The sequence below is a fragment of the Malania oleifera genome, chromosome 6 (assembly GCF_029873635.1).
Source record: "Malania oleifera isolate guangnan ecotype guangnan chromosome 6, ASM2987363v1, whole genome shotgun sequence".
NCBI lineage: Eukaryota > Viridiplantae > Streptophyta > Magnoliopsida > Santalales > Ximeniaceae > Malania > Malania oleifera.
The window spans coordinates 107149544-107168349 of record NC_080422.1 but is presented as its reverse complement, the minus strand read 5'-3'; the positions used below and the strand labels follow the sequence as shown (position 1 = coordinate 107168349).

The 18806-nt window shown below is 36.1% G+C and overlaps 2 protein-coding genes across 2 annotated transcripts in view; one reads left to right on the top strand and one right to left on the bottom strand.

Moving 5' to 3' along the window:
• The first annotated feature begins 9547 nt into the window (after positions 1 to 9547).
• Positions 9548 to 13339, top strand: LOC131158182 (heparanase-like protein 3). The gene is made up of 9 exons (XM_058112856.1): positions 9548 to 10036; positions 10714 to 10750; positions 11016 to 11199; positions 11293 to 11441; positions 11528 to 11767; positions 11856 to 12045; positions 12133 to 12258; positions 12726 to 12825; positions 12904 to 13339. Exons 1-9 carry the CDS (start codon positions 9791 to 9793, stop codon positions 13213 to 13215), a joined length of 1584 nt encoding a protein of 527 aa, XP_057968839.1. The 5' UTR covers positions 9548 to 9790; the 3' UTR covers positions 13216 to 13339.
• A 418-nt stretch (positions 13340 to 13757) lies between these two features.
• Positions 13758 to 18806, bottom strand: part of LOC131158181 (probable anion transporter 6, chloroplastic) — a 49405-nt gene continuing 44356 nt past the window's right edge. Inside the window, exons 14-15 of the mRNA XM_058112855.1 lie at positions 14241 to 14327; positions 13758 to 14135 (exon numbers count right to left, since the gene is read on the bottom strand). Of these exons, the coding sequence (XP_057968838.1) occupies positions 14037 to 14135; positions 14241 to 14327 (186 nt within the window). The 3' untranslated portion in view covers positions 13758 to 14036. The remainder of the gene's footprint in view (positions 14136 to 14240; positions 14328 to 18806) is intronic.

The following is an 18806-nucleotide window of genomic DNA, read 5'->3' as shown; positions in this document are numbered from 1 at the left end:
ATCGAGTTCAGTGAGCTCAGGGCTTGGCGTAGCATTTTTTAGAGCGAGAGGGTATAGACTTTTGAATGTATAATATTTTTGGGGTTGTATTCTATTTAAGTTTTCTTAAATGTATATATGTTTGTGAATACTGGTTGTTTGGAGAATGCTTTTGAGGTTATAGATATGTAGAAACTCTGGTATATTATTGAGGAATTGTTATTATTTCCGCTGTGTAATTGAGATTATGATATCATATTCAGGTAATGGAACACGTGGCACCTAGGCCCCACTTGGCGGGTTCGGGGTGTCACAAGGTGGTATCAGAGATTTATTTTAAATAATACTCCGGACCCTAGTTTCGGGTTCGAGGCGTTACACCTTCTCATGCCACACAATTTTCATATGATAATCATAAATTAGTATATCATATCTGTCATATTCTTACAATTATATCATCTACTGAAAAATAGGTCTTACCAAACTACATATCTGCTTAGTTGAAAATACGGGTTTAATCATCTCCACTGTTTTTGTTTAACTAAGAATATATATAGAAAGAAAAAACGGAGATAACCAACCCTACTCACTTTGATTTTTTATAAAACACGCATAACAATTCAAAATCAATAATTTCAATTGGTCAAAACGTTCAGAAAATCCAGTGCTTTAATCTAGTAATCTCATATTCAATTTTAATTAGTTAGTTTCGAAAATAATATCTATTAACCGAACCCTAGGCTCGAAAACCTCAGTTTGAACAGTTGGATTGGAAAGTAAAAGTCGTAATCATATGTATATAAACATATACTGCATTTTAATCGGTAGAACTTACAAAATTAACTGACATAATATAATTCCCTTACTTGTTCCTGAAGAAAAATGCCTAAACCTTCGAAACCATCGAAGCCTAACCGCACGAATCCATCTAAGATCAACGGCCTACGTGCCAGGAGAAGGGAGAGAAGGTTGAAGAGCACTCGAAGATGATTCAGGAGGCTTAGGAGAGAAAGAGAGAGAGAGCCTTCCAAAACCCTAGGTTAGAGAGAGAGAGAGAGAGAGAGAGAGAGAGAGAGAGAGAGAGAGAGAGAGAGGATACGAGAGTTATAAAGAATTAAAACATAATTTAGCCCTTAAGTAAATAGGCCCGCAGGAAAACCGTCTTGACAAAACCATCGACGGTTTGTCCCTTAAATAGCTCTCGGTAGTTTGCCTGCAGGAAAATCGTTGATGATTTTTCTGATCCTCACGAAACCGTCGACGATTTTTCTTATAATAACCCAAAAAAAAAAGTTTGAAAAAAAAATTTTAACTTAATTAATTAAAATTATTAATCAATTAATTGATTAAACATTATTAAATTAAATAAATAAATAAGTAATTTAAAAAAATTATTATGAATTAATTAATTAATTAAGTATTATTAAATATGATGTATTAAATAAATAATATGATATATATATGTATATATGTAATATAATATTATTATATTATATGTAAAGTAAGTAAAAGAAAAAAAAAGAAAAAGAAAAGAAAGAAAGATGAAGAAGATGAAGCTTACCTGAACGTCTAGCACCTCTCCTTCTCTCTTTGTCTCTCCACCATCTCCATCTCCACCTCTCTCTCTCTCCTCAATTTCATCGGCCTAACGAGTGCTGATCGAGAAACGGAAGGTGCCGTTGGACTCCAAGCTCCGCTACCGACATTTCTACTGGAGCGGATTTGTCGTGGGAGCAGCGTAGGCACCATTCCTGAGGTAAGACAATTTTCCCCTAATTTCTCAATTTCTCGTTAAATCTACTGTTGAATCGACGATCAGATTCCACCATGAGGTCCTAGTCGTGATCGTCGTCATTTTGGCATAAGTAAAGTTCCAATTGGAGTTTTCTAGGCTCCACTCTAAAGCGAGAGTGAGATTTGGAAATTTTGGTAATTTGACTATATTTAAGGGTATAATTATTTATTTGGTATTTAAGGTCCTAGGAAGTATTAAAATAATATTTTATTTAGGATTAATTTAATAAAATTAGGATTTTTGATTCAGGATCCGGGTGAGCACCGCAGGTATTTTTCGGAGTCCCTGTTGGCGTAATTCAAGAAATCAAGTAAGGGAAAATTATATATTAAATCATATTTTATGAAATTAAAGATAATAATTTATATTATATTAAATGTATGTTTTGGTGTGAATTATTAAAATGTCAATCATGTAAAACTATGATTTCTGAGCCTATGACCACTTATTTAGTTATGTATTTGTGGAAATGAACTGAAGAAAGTTGAAGGAATTTTCTGGATAATTATGTAAGAAATGGAAATTGTATTTTCAGTAATTAAATTCTAAATGTGGGTTGACCTATTTTACAAGAATATGTATAAATTTTACTGTTAAATTGTGTGGCATGAGATTCTGTACAAATATATGTTAAATGTATGAGATGCGGGTTAAGTAATGCATTGATAATAAAATATGATATGAACTATGTTGCTTGTGTGTGTCAACCATGTAAACAGCTGAAAGATGCTGGTTAAAACAGCTGAAAGATGTTGAGTAAAACAGTTGAAAAATATTGGATAAAACAGTTAAAAGATGCTGGGTAAAACAGATGAAAGATGCTGAGTAAATGTATGACAACTGAAAAAAAATATTAGGTAAAGCAGTTGAAAGATGCTGGGTAAAACAGGTGAAAGATGTTGGGTAAATGTATGACAGTTGAAAAATGTTGGGTAAAATAGCTGAAAAATGTTGGGTAAAACGGTTGAAAGATGTTGTGTATGTAATGAAATGAAATGAAAATGGAAATGAATGAAACGCAAATGAAATGTGAAATGTGAACAACGGAAAATGGGAAAGAGTCACTTAAAGTGAAATGAAATGGAATATTAAAGTTATGAATATGAACATATGTGAATAGTTGGGTAATGACAGAAGAACAATGTATTATGATATTAGAAGTATTTGTGCTAATATAACATGTTACGTTTGGGCGAGGCAAACTCTTCGCTCGAGGGCTTGCTGAGAAAGGCGAGTGCCCTGGTTGTATCAGGTGTGGCAGTAGGCTGCATAACGTGCTAGGGCAGAAGGAAACTACTTGTATGGGCGGGTAGATTTTCCTATTCTTGGGGGCCTTTGCCGGTAAACTATTGTTGAACTATGTGAGTACAAGATCAAACTAACACTTGAGGGTTTACTGAATAAGGTGAGTGCCCTGGTATGCTTTGGTTGTGACCTTAGGGTTGCCTAAGTAACAAAGCAGAGGGGTGCTACTTGTATGGGTAGGTAATTACCCCTATCCCATGGTAATCTCATGGGTTAAACTTTTGCATGTGTTTGGTTAGAATCAGAGAATGATTTCAGAAATTATGTTAACGATTTTTAAATGTTAAATATTATGTTGTTATATAAACTTATGTTAGCCACACACTGTTTTAATATATTATTTCTTCCCTTACTGAGATGTGTCTCATCCGAATATGATTATTTCTTTTTCAGGACATCCTCAAGGTCAAGCTTAAAGAGCTCGAGGGTTTTTAGACTTTTTTAGAAGTATTAAAAGAAAGGGTATATACTGATAATACTTTGGTGAATGTAAATATTTATGTTTTATGTCTTTATGTTTTATGTCTTTATGTTTTAAGTCAGTTATGAAAGGAGTGATTGTGAAAATACTGGAATGTGTGGAGAGGTATGTATTTATGGTAATGCAGGTGTTGGATGGATAGTAAGGATGTTATATAGGGGTAGTAAACTCTGGTATTATTGATTATGATTTTTATATTATATGGAGATTATGTTTATGTTTTCCGCTGTGTATATCATGGATTATGGATTATCAGGGATTTTATTAGGTATAACGCGTCGGACCCGAGTTTAAAGGTTCGGGACGTTACATTTTTGATCCTCACAAAACCATCGACAGTTTGGTCTTGGCCAAACCATTTTTCCTCTTTTTCCTTTTCCTTTCTCTTTTCTTTTATTTATTCCTTTAGTTTCTTGATTCGGGTTACTACAACAAATATGTTGGTTGAGATTGTGACACGTGTCACCGTACAAATGGTGACACATGTCCCACTGATTTTATATTATTTTATTTATTTTCTAACAGATAGTGAATGCCACGTTAGGAATCCCACTTCAGCAATCCAACCGTCCAAAGAAACAAAGATTGGACGGTCTAGATTGTGCCACGTCGCCCATTTTAAAACTTGGACCACATTGTGCCACGTGTCACCATGCGGCAGTGCCACGTGGTGCACTATCCCCCATATAAAAATACTTTTTTCTCTCTCCTCTTCATTTCACCCGAATGCTCTCTCTCTCTCTCTTTCTCTCTCTCTCTCTCTCTGTTCTTTCTTTTGATCGAGTTCTCTCTCATTCCTTCTCTTTCATTCTTCTCCCTTTCGAACATTTTCTCTCTCTGATATCTCTTTTCTTTCCTTCTGTTCATTTCTTTTCTCATTATTTTCTGCTTTCTAATTTTTGTTTTGTTTTCTGTTTTGCAGGTTAAAATTCAAAAGGATTAAAGATCCTTGATTCGTTCAAATCCCACAGATGAGTTCCCCTCCCTTGTTTATTTTTATTTTTTATTTTTATTGTTTATTTTTTATTGAAACAAACATATCCTTTTGATCTATAGCTTGGTTTGCATGAAGATCTTGTTTTGGGGTGAGTCAACTCACCAACTCAGTGATTTTGGGTTGACTCAAGGGTGAGTCAACTCACCGAGTGGAGTTTGGTTTGGGTGCATGGGTTTCGGCCACTGCAAGGCTTAGTTTTAAAAATGGGCCTGAGGCCCAATATTTTTTATTTTTTAAAAACCGTGGATTTAAAATTGGTCCTTGGGTTTGATTATTGGGCTAGGGCCCTTAGGTGTTTGCTTTTTTTTTTTTTTTTTTTAAAAGGTTCAAGCATTTGGGTTTTAAAAAATGGGCCCTGACCCATTTGTTTTAAAAATAAGTTTTATTTTTTAATTTGGCCTGTTAGCTTTGATGTATTCCCTAAAGGGGGGGTGAATTGGAATTTTTAAAACTTATTCCTAGGTTAAACCAAATGTTAGCAGTTTTTCACAACCTAAGGTATTTCTATGCAATTCCAAATACGCAGATAAATATATAATATACGGAGATTTAAATCATGCGCAGCATTCACCGACAATTGAAGAATAACATAGACGTGTAGTCAATAAATTGCGATAAAATAAAGTGCACACACGATATGTTTTCGGGGTTTGGCCAACTGTGCCTACATCCCCACCTCTAGCTCGCAAGTCTGAGGATTCCACTAATGCTCACTTAACGGGTGGAGCGGCACCGGTTACAATCAGGTCAATTCAAGGGGTTGACCTCAACTAACACGCCTTACCAAGATGGCACACTTAACTTTCCTAACCGAATCTAAGCCAATCCAGGACTATTTACCAGGGCTAGTCTCCTTCTTCAGGCTCGTTCTTGGAATACAACAAATTTGAAATACAATTTTTGCGTGCAAGGAAATGCTTCTTACACAAGCTGATATGTACCAATATAATCAACACGCTACCAAATGATATGATATGATAAACTTAGTGTAGCCTTAGTGTCTACTCTAAAAAATTAATGCCAATACTGCAATCAGTACGTAAGAGTGTAAGTGATAGGATATTTGTGTCAAAATAATATTTTCAATCACAATGTACTAGCAAAGATCACAAGTATACTTCAAATATCTCAACAAAAGTTTTTATCAAAATAAACCACATCAACAGTGGTTTGTAAAATATTTATTTGATCTTTGTATTAATATGATAATCTAAATCAAAGGCATAGCAACAAAGATCTTTTAGCACTCAAGCAAATATCTCAAAATATATATTTCTTAAATATAAGCACAAAAGATGTTTTGAAAATGATTTGTTAAATATTTTAGCAATCAAAATCCAATGTGAACTCCTTGAGTATTGCAATGACAATGCAAAACTCAAAGGCTCAATGAAGTATTCCTAGGGAAGACATATTAACAAAGTCTCTTAGGGAAACTTCAAGCTTAGCTCTCTAATAAAATAATCTCAATCAACAAGAACAAGAGAGAGCTTAAGCCTAATGAGAAGAGCACTTAATCACACTTACAAAGAGATTTAAGCAATAAAATCTAGTAAGAATAAGTGTAGGAGCCTAAAAAATGAGTATAGGAGATTTTTGAATTTCAGAGGATTTTTCCTAATTAAGATTGCTAATTGGGTTCCTAATCTTTTCAAATGAGGGAGTATATAGATAGACTACCCCAAAAATATAACCGTTCAAGACATGTAGGATATTATTAGGATTATTTAAAAATATTTTAACACCATTAACCTTGTTTAAAAAATTTAACTGCGGTAAAAAAATTTTCCAACTCGAAAGCACTGGTCGATCGGACACGAGGTTCAATTGACTAAGTGACTGAGTTCGGTTGACCAAGCAAAATTTGAACTGGAAGTTCGGTCGACCAGACTTAGTGTCCCAAGGGTGATTTTCCATTTCCACACAGTTCGATCGACTAGGTGATTTTGAACTATGAAGTTCGGTCGACTAGGGCGTTGGATTCTCTCACGTGTGGGTTCGGTCGATTGAGGAATCAAATGTTGACTCAGTGGGAGTTCGGTCGACCAAGTCATATGAACTTGGTACAGTACGGTTGACCGAGCTATGGTCAAAATGTTGACCGCTTGACCGGTTCAGTCGACCGAATGATTTACACTGTGAAAGTTCGGTCGACCAAACATGCATTTGTAATGAATTTCGGTTCCAACTCCCTTATACATAAATCCTATTCATGTGAGCATATATATATTTAAAGCATGCATGAGTGTCCTAGGGTCATTTTAGGTCTTTTTTAAGACACCGAAAAAATCCGGCATCAGTCGACTGAAGGTCAACCGAAGGATGCCCTACGATCATTTGGTTTCCCTATGGTCATTTGAGCTTATTTAGCCTATCATGCAGGTAAAGCATTGATTATTACAGACCATTTTCCCTAATTACTATTATAGACCCAAATTGAATAATAATGAATTACAATACAAAATAATCTTTAGGGTCTTCATGCTCTCCTTCATGTGCCATCAAAGTATCTGTGAATATAGACCTGTACACAAACTTGATAGTCATCAATTACCAATATTTGTCATTATCAAAACCGGGATATGACCTATAAGGTCAACAGGGCCTAAGGTTGGTTTAAAAAAAATGAGCGTTGGTTTTTTTTGAAGGCCCTTCTATTTTGAAGATAAACAGTGGGCTAGATTTTTAAAAATGGGTCCAAGGCCCTTTTTTTTTTTTTCAAAATGAGCAGTGTGCCTAATCAGTAGGTCAATGGGTCAATGGACCCAGCTCCAAGTGGACCTGGGTCCTAGGGAGTCTAGGTCAACAGGTCGGATCAACGGGTCAGGTTAATGGGTCGGGTTAACAGGTCAAGTCAACGGATCAGATTAGGGTCAGAACCGGACCCCCAAGTCAGATTTTATTGATTTCAGAGTGCTTCTGTTCTTGTTTTTTTTTAATGAATATTAAATAAATAACCAAGACCAATTAAAAATATAAAAATTACTTACCTATTGTCTTTCACTTATTCCATCTTTAAATAGAATGCTAATAGTCCTCTTGATTGTATGTTTTCTGAGTATCAAAACTTTTCTGCTCTCGAGCACTGTGAATTTTCTCCTCTGTGAATTGCTAAATACTTTGTGAATTGCTTAATACTGCTATGATTGTTACTCTCTATATCTCTTTATCTCTATATCTGCATTATCTGTTCATCCCTTGTTTCTCCCCGTGAGCCTTAATTTATAACCTTAGGGATGCATGTAATTCTAAACCACTACCCATATATTAATTGCTAACTTCCCACCTGTCAATTTAATTTTGACCATTTCCCCTTCGTGCAGGCGTGCAGGCATGCGGGCAATGTTCGAAGACTCCTGCCTTCTCCCCCTTTTGCATTTATTTCTGTTGTATCAATTGTTTTGTGTTTTTCTTGTATGTATTTTTTTTGCATTTTTCTGATATATTTCTTCTTTTGAGTCTTTTTCTCTAGTGTATTTGTACAAACAGTGTAATATAAAATGCACTCTTGTTATATTTGGCTCCCGGATAAAATGGGGTGTCTAAAGAGTTAATGGGAAAATAAATTAAATTTAAGGTGTTTTTGACATTTTAAGTGGAAAATAAAAGAATTTAAGAAATAAAATGGATTTTTTATTTTGGAAAATTATGGAGTTTTACAGAGAAGATGCTAAACACAACTAAAAAAAATTTCATTTTTAGATGCAAATTTGGAATTCAATGCTTTTTTATTTTTTTGAAAAAATATGGGAGCTTCGAATCCTAAATAAATAGATTGATTGGCATGCAAAAGTAGGATTGAGGACTTGAATTGAAAAATAAAATTCATGATTCAATTTGAATCGAGGAGTGTCCCAAAAATATTGAGAGGAGAAACGAGAACGGACCCTGATTTTCAAGTTTAAGATATTTAAGGATATTCAGAGTTATTTACCTTCTTTTTTAGTTCTCAATTATATCATTACTAATTTACCTTTTTTATTATTGCAAAATCTTTCATCCTATATCAATCACAATGCAAGAAAAGTTCATTTTGAATTGTTTGCCTACTTGCGATTTATGAAAAAGAAATACTGACTACTATCGATTAATTATGAGCGTAGCGTCACATTATATCCCCTCTTGCAAGTGGGATCAAGTTCACATGAAAATGTACATGCAGAAAACACGAGAAAGTAATAGCACGACCGTCATACTTTAAAATTATATGTTTTTACATTTAAAAATCAAAATATATCTCTTTTTAGCCTTTGAAACCCAAGAAATATTCATTTTTAAATGTTAAAAATTATAATTTTTTTGCATTTAAAAATCAAAATATATCTCCTTTTACCCTTTGAAAACCAAGAAATATTCTTTTTTTAAATGTCAAAAAATGGGCTTCTTATGTCTTTCTAAAGATACCCTTCCTCTTATTTTCTAATGCCAATTCATAATTTCTTTTTTGTCAAACACTCAACAAAGACTTTTGCTTTTTGATAATTTCGTATTAAATAATAAAATAAAACCTTAATTAAATGAAAAAAGAGCTAACATATCATTAGCAATATTTCCCTCTTTCTTTAAAAGATAAATTATGATATACTTAAGAAAATATAATTAATTTCCTATCTCCCTTTTAGAGAAAATTTTAAGTACCAACTAGTTGTTACCTATACGCGTAATATTTAGTTGGTTGTCACAATGACTATACACCCTAATATTTAGTTAGACACTATCTTGAAAATTTTATGAATCTCTACTTTACAACTGTCGTATAACTATTGATATCCAATATTTTCTCCTAATGAACAGCTAATTTTTTTTCACATGACCAACAGTTTTTAGTATTTACAGCAGATGGAGTTCCTCTGCCTCAGCTGCATCTTGTAAGAGTGCTTATTTTTCACTCTCCCTTTCTGGTCAGCAACATTTCTCTCCACCTCGGTGGAAGCAAAGCCATGGCCCACTTTCAACAAACAATTCCTTATTAAAATCTGTAAACACTACCATATTTTTTATTCCCTTTCCCACCTCCAAACATCAATGGCTTCTTCATATCTTCGTGTTTGTTTATCTGGGTTGGGTGATTGCTAATTGGGTCTGCTTTTTGGTCCTATAAAAGCTTCCTCTGTCTCTGAGAGGTGTTCAGGGGCTAGCTTGCTCTGTTCTGTTCTGTTTTGTGTTAGCCCATGTGGGCAAATTAGCAGACGGAGAATTCAGATCTCGAGGGGGTGTTTGGGTGAATCTGAAAATGAGTTTTGGGATTTGGAGGATGGGGTTGTGTATTTGGGTGTTTTTTTTGAGTTGGGGTTTCGTGGTTAGTGCAAATGGAGCAGAGGAGGTGAATGGAAGTGTTGAAGGGACAGTTGTGATCCATGGGAAGGTTCCCATTGGAAGAACAGACAAGAACTTCATTTGTGCCACTTTGGATTGGTGGCCTGATCAGAAATGTGACTATGGCCATTGCAGCTGGGGTCATGCCTCTCTCCTCAACCTGGTTCTCTCTTTCTCTCTCTCTCTCCATCTTCTTCTTCCTTTTCTGTCCCTTTTTTTTCTTTCTTTTGGTATATCAGAAATGTTTTGAAATACGAGAAAAGTAAATTGGGAAATAACATAATCACCACTTAGTCACTTTTAATCTACGATTTCTTTAAAGATTTCAGAACTAAATGTTATAATGGTATTTGTTGCTAGGGGGGAAATGGGATGAACTCACCTTTTCTGCAGACACTACTGATTGGGTTAACATATTTTTTCAATTGGCAGAGAATGTACTTTGTTATTTAATTTATGTATTTATTTATCTTTCATGTCCTTTTTATTTTAATAAACATGGTCTATTTCTTTTCTGCCAAGTAAAAAGAAAAAAAGAAAAAAAAAAGTTTCCATCCTATTTTAGTAGGATTTTTGTGTTAAAATTTTACGGGACCCTGTTGCTTTTCAAAATTTTTTTTGTTCTCCAAAAATATTTATATATATATATATATATATATATATATATATATATATATATATACACATAAAAACTAAAAACGTTTCTTGGCATTCTGTGCATTATATATGTATGTATGTAGCTTCTCTGGTCAACCTTGATATTCTGTGTTTTGTCTTCATTTTTGTTTTCTCAATTTTTACTGAGATTTGTTTCTTAACATTGTTCTTTCTTTTGTGTAGGATCTAAGCAACACTATCTTATTAAATGCTGTAAAAGGTACGAACCCATTTATTGTGCAATTTACTCCTCAAATCACAGTTTTCTCCCCTTATTACTTACATCTTTGGTCTGGAGGAAAATGAAATGACATTGAAGGGAATGGAATAGAATTTATCGTTTGATTTTATCATACTTTGAATTCAATTTTAACTCCATTCCTTTCATACTCTCATTCTACCAGCAAACTAAACATGACCGTTACTAGTTGTACATTTTTAGTGCTAAATGCAGTTTCCTTTCCTCAATTGAAATAATGGTGCAGCTTTTTCGCCACTGAAGATCAGGTTAGGTGGCACTCTGCAAGATAAAGTCATATATCAGAGTGAAGATGGCAGACAACCCTGCACTCCATTTTCCAAAAATGAGTCCGCCATGTTTGGCTTCACCCAAGGGTGCTTGCCCATTCATAGATGGGATGAACTGAATTACTTCTTCAACAAATCAAGGTAACACAAATTTCTTGCTCTCGTTGGTGGTGATTGGGGGGGAGGGTTGTCTCTGTTTCTGCAGATTGACTCAGTTTTGTAATTCCTCTGCAGGGCTTTGGTTGTTTTCGGGTTAAATGCTCTCACCGGAAGATCAATACAGTCCGATGGCTCCACGGCCGGAGCTTGGGACTCCAGCAATGCTAGAGGTTTTATGCATTATACCCATAAGAAGGGATACACCATTCATGGTTGGGAGCTAGGTAAGAGTACTTGTACATGTTGCTTTTGAAAAACACACCCAGAATAAGAACACGAGGTAAAAGTTTCTCTCTTTGCCCTTTGTCAGGAAATGAGCTGAGTGGTGGTGGAATTGGAACAAGCATTGCAGCAAATCAGTATGCTTCTGATACAATCTCTCTTAAGAAGCTTGTGCAAGATATCTACAAAGATTCTAAACACAAGCCATTAGTCATAGGGCCTGGAGGATTCTTTGATGATGGTTCTTCAGACTGGTTCGAAGAATTCATAAATAAAACAAGTAAATCCCTAGATGTGGTCACTCGCCACATATATAATCTCGGTGCAGGTAACCAAACTTTTGCACTATTTCAAGACTCGAATCTCATAATAATCTCAGTTCGAGTTGTATTTGATTTTGTTAATTTTGTTCACAGGAGTCGATGAGCATCTCATTGGAAGGATTCTTGATCCATCGTACCTTGATCGCGAAGCTGATACATTCAACAATCTCCGAAACATTCTCAAGAAATCTAAAACTAACACAAAGGCTTGGGTTGGTGAGGCAGGAGGGGCTTACAACAGCGGCCATGATAGAGTAACCAACGCTTTTGTGTTCAGTTTCTGGTAACTTATCCTTTTCTATGATGGATTTCTTTGGCTTTCTTTGATTGCTTTGGTAGTGAGTAATGTTCTTTTGGGCATGACCAACAGGTATTTGGACCAGCTTGGAATGGCATCAGCTCACGATACAAAAACATACTGCAGACAGACATTGATTGGGGGAAACTATGGTTTACTCAATACAACTACGTTTGTACCAAATCCAGACTATTACAGGTTAATGATGATCAACTTTCCACATTACACAGCCCTAATCAGAGAATCACAAAATTATTTTTTTATCATAATCATTATTTATTTATTTTTTTGGCTGCTCATCTGCAACACATTTCTTCAATTTATTTAACATAAAGTGGCTAATAGAATAGTTTAGGAAAGAAGTTATCCATAATGCACAAGATATTGAGTGTTTCCTATTAAGGAACCCAGTTTTTAATGTGTTTCAGGTTCATTTTCTTCTAAAAATAAATAAATCAGAAATGAAAAGTTATCCTGATTAATGACAAATTCATGAGAAAAATAGATTTGTGACCTGTTGTTCAGCAGTCACACTCCAATGGGACTAAATTAGCAACTTATGTCCCCACAAGCTTTTTAAAAAAAAAACCGCAGCTGTTATATACAACTGTTATCATTACCTGCTGCAGATATTTGTATTTCACATTTTGCTTTCACCTTTTCAGTGCTCTTCTATGGCACCGATTGATGGGAAGAAGGGTTTTGGCAACCAGCTTTAATGGGACAGATAAAATACGTGCATACACTCATTGTGCTAAACAATCTGTAAGCAGATCCAAACTTCCTAATCAGCCAAAAACAGACAGCTATTTTTCCTGTGACTGATCACATTCTTTCTTGCAGAAAGGGATCACATTACTATTGCTCAACCTAGATGGCAACACTACCGTTCAGGCCAATGTTACTCACACATGGACATTGAAACAAGAACATGGAAGAAGATACACAAGAGAGGAATACCATCTAACAGCGAAGGATAGGAATTTACACAGCCAAACCATGCTGCTTAATGGAAAAATTTTAACTGTAGATGCATTTGGGAACATACCTGCCTTGCAGCCTCAACATGTAAATCCATTGACTCCCATAAAGATCGCACCTTTCTCTATTTCATTTGTTCACCTGCCAAATATTGTTCTCCATGCTTGCAGATAGGGTAGGGCCAGTAGGGAACTGAAGCAGATCCACATGGATATTTGGTCTATAAAGAAACAGAATACAATGCAAATTTTTCATTTTTGTTTTACAAGAAATAAAATGCAAATTTTTTGGTTAGAAACCACCTAGATGTTTTTCTTTAGAAACAAGTCCAAGTTCTGTAAAGATACAAAGGAATCAATGAAAATGGTGGCCATGTCATGAGAGGAAAGTACAGCCCAAACTTAACAGCTTATCGTCAGCTCGAAAAGTCAGTTTCTGGTCTGCATATCATGACATTTACCAAATGACAGGCTGCAAAGGAATATACATGGACTGAGGACACCATCTTAACTACCATAAAAGAAGAAAGAAAAAAAAACTTAAATTAAGGAAATCTTTGCGGTCCTTGCTTGAATTGATAGCAACAGCAACTCAAGGATAGAGTATAGATGGTTGGTGAGACATTTTCTTGACTTTTCAGAACTCTATTATAACATTTTGTCTTCAAAACAACTCTCTAACAAGTGCATGAATTGTTAGCCCCAACCAACACAAAATAGTCAAAATATGCAAACAATTATATTACATCAAGCCAATTGCATTTGAGAATGCAACACCAATTACTATAGATATACAAAATTATATTCTGTATAATTGTACTTGGGAATTTACAAATGCTATTTTCATGTGTACATATGCAACTAAAGAATCTTGATTGCTGAGAAAAATTTTCATCCGGCATTGTCGAAGAATTCAGATCGGTCATGCACTGTGTGAAGTCCGTTTCAATTTCAGAGCTTCATTCAGGACAATCAATCCGGACCATAATAATATGATCAATTCTTGGAAAAGGTTTGGGGCTTACTGCTGGCAAACATCAACCATACTATTGTTCCAGTTGAGTAGAAGAAGATTGATGGCGCAAATAATGATATCTACACAGAAAAAGTTTTAAATTTTAAAATAACACAAGAATAGTTAATTACAGAAAGAACATGAGTAAACAATAGAGAAATAACCCTTCAAGGATAGTAACTTACACTCCACGAATGAGTTGAATCAAGAAGATAACCTGTGAGAGCAACCCCTACAATTCCAGGCACTGCCCCTACAGTGTTGGTAATACCCTGAGTAGAAACTTTCAAAAATCATTTTGGTATAACAGTGGAATATATGGAAACTCATATTTCTTTGTGTAAAGCAAATCAAATGCAAAAACATGGCTGGAAACTTTAATGAAGATGAATGGATTGACATAGCTGACTAACAACACCTGACATCCAACATCCAATAGGACAAATACTAGATAAATAAAGTCAGTGTTTCCCATTCAATACTATCCACTCAACCCTGAACTTTCCTCAAACCATTCATGAAGTGCACCGCTACTCTACTCAGATTCAGAATCTTATTGTCATGAACTGGAGCTTTGAGTAGGAAGCTGAAACTCAAATGGTTAATTGTTTGTAGAAGTCTACAAAGTTTCAAAGTAACAATCACCAATTTGTTATGGTTTGCATACTACTGTCAAAAAGTTGCAAAATGGATCACATTCAATTGATTTATTACTAGAGCAAAATTCACACTATAATAAAACCCTGATCATAGTGCTTCGGACAACGAGCAATGGCCCATCAAGAAGTGCTGAAAAAGGATAGCATAGAGTTCAGAACAGTAATGGAGTCGCAAATTTCAGATGTTCTGCTTTTGCACTAGAAGGAAATAAAATTTTCATATATCCATGGTTAACATTGCAGACAAATAACAATGCTAACATATGAACCAAAAAAGAGTTGTTGAGTGCAACTCTAGAAGGGATGAGGAACATGAGATTCATTAAGCAAGCAGTGAACATCCAACATCGCTCATCATGGGCTGCTAATGTCAACGGAACAGCAAACAGCAAAAGATTTCTTTCCTTATTTCAACCCACAATTATTTCCTTCTTTCTCCATTCATTATTTTGTACAGTTCGTATATATTTAGTTGACATGTATAGGGCTTGACAGATTATAGTTTACATGTATAGAGCTAGAATCATGCTAGAACTTATTTACTTTCCATGTATAGCATTCTTGTAAAGTCTATATATAATATGCATAACTTAAGGCCAAACCATTAAGTCATTCACACAATACTTTGAAATGGTATCAGAGCCTGCCGACTGCTAATTTTTTTCCCTTCAAATTTTGTTTTTTTTGCCTTCTCGGTTTCGGAGGTGTCTCTCGTTTTTGTGGCTGTTGTGGTTCTATTCTCTTCTACAATTTTTTGGTTCTCTGTTTTTCGGTATTTCTGTGGCTGAGTGGCTGTCAGAACAGCTTTCTGTTGCGGTTCCGGCGCTTCTCTGTCCTTGTGATTCTTGGCACGACAGGTTTCTTGGTTTGCAATTTATTTTTAGTGCAGGCAGGTCGAATGGAACAGCTTTTGGTTGCTGTTTCTGGTGCTTCTCTGTCCTTGTGATTCTTAGCACAGCAGGTTTCTTAGTTCAAGATTTATTTTTCAGTGCAGGATCTTGGTCCTTTCTATTGCTGTTTCTCGTGCTTCTCTGTCCTTGTGATTCTCGGCACAGCAGGTTTCTTGGTTCAAGATTTATTTTTTAGTGCCAGCAAGTTGATCTTGGTTTTCTTTGTACCTGCATTGATCTATTTTTGGGCTTCTGGATTTTCTGGTAGTATTTTTCTTTCGGCAGTCTGTTTTTTTTGGGCTTCTCAATTTTCTCCTTTATTTAGCATAGACTCTGCACCTATGTGTGCCAAGTTTATAGGCAACAATTATTCTACATTGACTTTTCAATTTGAACTTTTCCTGAAGCGAAAAGATCTTTGGGGTCATATTGATGGCACAGATTGTGCACCCAATCTTGATAAAGCCAAAGATTTAGCGGCTTGTCCTTCATGGGCTGTGTTTGATGCCAAGGATTCAGCGGCTTGTCCTTCATGGGCTGTGCTTGATGCTCGGATTATGTTTTGGCTTCTTGGCTTGGTTCAGCCACATATGGTCCCCAACTTGCGACCTTATCGCACCGCTCAATCCATGTGGACTTACTTAAAAACAATATATCATCAAGATAACGGTGCCCGTCGTTTTCAGTTAGAGCATGCAATTGCCATGTTTCAACATGACAATCGCTCCATCCAAGACTATTATTCGGCGTTTCTAACTCTTTGGAACAAATATTCTGATTTGGTTATCGCGGATGTTCCTGTTGCCTCTCTTTCCATTATTCAACGTCTTCACGAGACTAGTCGTCGTGATCAGTTTCTTATGAAACTCCGCCCCGAGTATGAATCTGTTCGCTCTTCTCTGCTGAATCGCTCTCCTGTTCCTTCTATTGATGTTTGTTTTGGTGAATTACTTCGTGAAGAACGACTTAGTACTCAAGTTACTCTGGCACAATCTCATGGTAGTTCAGGGTCCAACCCTGTGGCTTATGCTGCTTAATGACAAGGACCATCTACGCATTCTAGCACCTTGCAGTGTTTTTGCTGCAAAGAATTTGGGCATATCGCTGCTAATTGTTCAAGAAATACTGCTCTTATTGCAAGAAGAAGGGTCACATTATCAAATATTGGCGTATCTGCCGACAAAATCGTCAGGCCCAGGCATTACAGACTTCTGTTATTGTACCCCCCACAGTGACTTTTGCAGTCCCTGGCTCTTTTTCAAGTGACTCCTCTGTTCTTGCACCTCCTACAGCAAATTACTGTACACCCGAAATGGTGCAACAGATGCTAATTTCGGCATTATCAACAATGGGGCTCCAAGGTAACAATTCTACTAAACTCTGGTATGTGGACTCGGGTGCCTTTAATCACATGACAAATAATCCTACTACACTATGTCATGTTCAGCCCTACGCTGGTCAAATCTGCTATTCAGACTGCCAATGGCAGTTCTTTGCCAATAGCTGTTGTTAGAGATGCCTCTTCTAAGTTTACTTATGTGTTTCTTGCTCCTCAGCTTTCCACAAATCTTATTTCTATTGTTTAATTAGTTGATAACAATTGTGCTGTTAATTTTTCCGGTGATGGTTGTGTTGTGCAGGACCAAGTAACGTGGAAGCCTATTGCGAAGGGGCCTAAAGTGGGGCGCTTGTTCCCACTACTTTTGCCTGTTCCACCACTTTCTCCAGTTTCTTCTATTAAGTCTTTTGCTTGTAATAATGTTTCAGATCTTAGTATAGTGTGGCATCATCGTTTAGGCAATCTTAATACTCGGATCTTATCTCATGTATTGAACTCTGATTTACTTGGTAATAAAGAACGTTCTTTATCTCTTGAGGGTGTTCCTTGCAAATTTGGTAAAAGCAAAACTCTTCCCTTCCCTTTGCATGCTAGTAGAGCTTCTCAATGCTTTGATGTTATCCATAGTGATGTTTGGGGACCTTCCCCGATTAGTTCACATGAAAAATTTAAATACTATGTGACTTTCATTGATGATCATAACAGATTTACTTGGGTCTACTTTCTTCACTCTAAAACTGAGGTTTTTCGTACTTTCATTGAGTTTTTAGCATATGTTGACAATCAATTTTCTGCGTCTATTAAGACATTACGCACAGATTTCAGTGGTGAATATTTGTCTACTAAGTTTCAAGCATTTTTTACTTTTAAAGGTATTATTCATCAACGTTCATGTCCCGCTACTTCCCAACCGAATGGAGTAGTCGAATGCAAAAATCATCATCTCCTAGATGTGGTATGTACTCTCTTACTGGAATCTTCTGTTCCATCCTTGTTCTGGGTTGAGGCTCTAAAAACTGCTACTTGATTAATCGTTTACCTTCTCAAGTCCTACTCATGGAGTCTCCCTATTTTCACTTATTTGCTAAGCAACCTAGTTACGATAACCTTCGTACCTTCATTTGTGTATGTTTTGTTCATTTACCTCCTCATGAGCGACATAAATTATCTGCTCAATCTGTCCAATGTGCATTCTTGGGATATAATGTGCGTCAAAAGGGATTTATTTGCTATGATCCTACATTACATCATACACGCATTTCTAGGAATGTTATTTTCTTTGAAAATCAACATTTCTTTCCTGTATCCTCTGTACCCTCCTCTTCTACTGTGATTCTCCCCTCCTTCGAGGAGCAATTCTCAGATCCTCATCAAGTCAGTTCTCGTTTTAAACCAGGTATTGTGTATACACGACGCTCCCGCCCACAGTCTCTTCTGGTGGCTCATCCGATATTTGATCCTACCACGCTCCAGATTCAGTCAGTCGCAGCACCTCCAGAGCCTTTGGTACGTCGCTCTTCTCGAGTGTCTGTACCCCCAGATAGGTATGGGTTTCCCGCTTCTAGTTCTAGAAATTTTGTTTCAGCTCTTATTGTTGCATTTTCTAATTTAGATATTCCCACATCCTACTCACATGCTGCCAAAAGCATGATTGTTGGCGACAAGCTATGCACGAAGAAATTGCTGCTCTAGAGGCCAATCACACCTAGGACATTGAGCCTTGTCCTCCCACCATTGTTCCTCTAGGTTGTAAATGGGTTTACTCAGTCAAGGTCCGATATGATGGAAGTTTGGATCGTTACAAAGCTCACCTTGTTGCACTTGGGAATAATCAGGAATATGGTGTCAATTATGAGAGACCTT

Excerpts from the sequence above, each read along its gene's own strand:
- LOC131158182 (XM_058112856.1), top strand. The coding sequence starts at position 9,791 with ATGAGTTTTGGGATTTGGAGGATGGGGTTGTGTATTTGGGTGTTTTTT. Across the intron at positions 10,037-10,713 it reads ATGCCTCTCTCCTCAACCTG|GATCTAAGCAACACTATCTT; the intron begins GTTCTCTCTTTC and ends TCTTTTGTGTAG. Across the intron at positions 12,259-12,725 it reads CCAAATCCAGACTATTACAG|TGCTCTTCTATGGCACCGAT; the intron begins GTTAATGATGAT and ends TCACCTTTTCAG.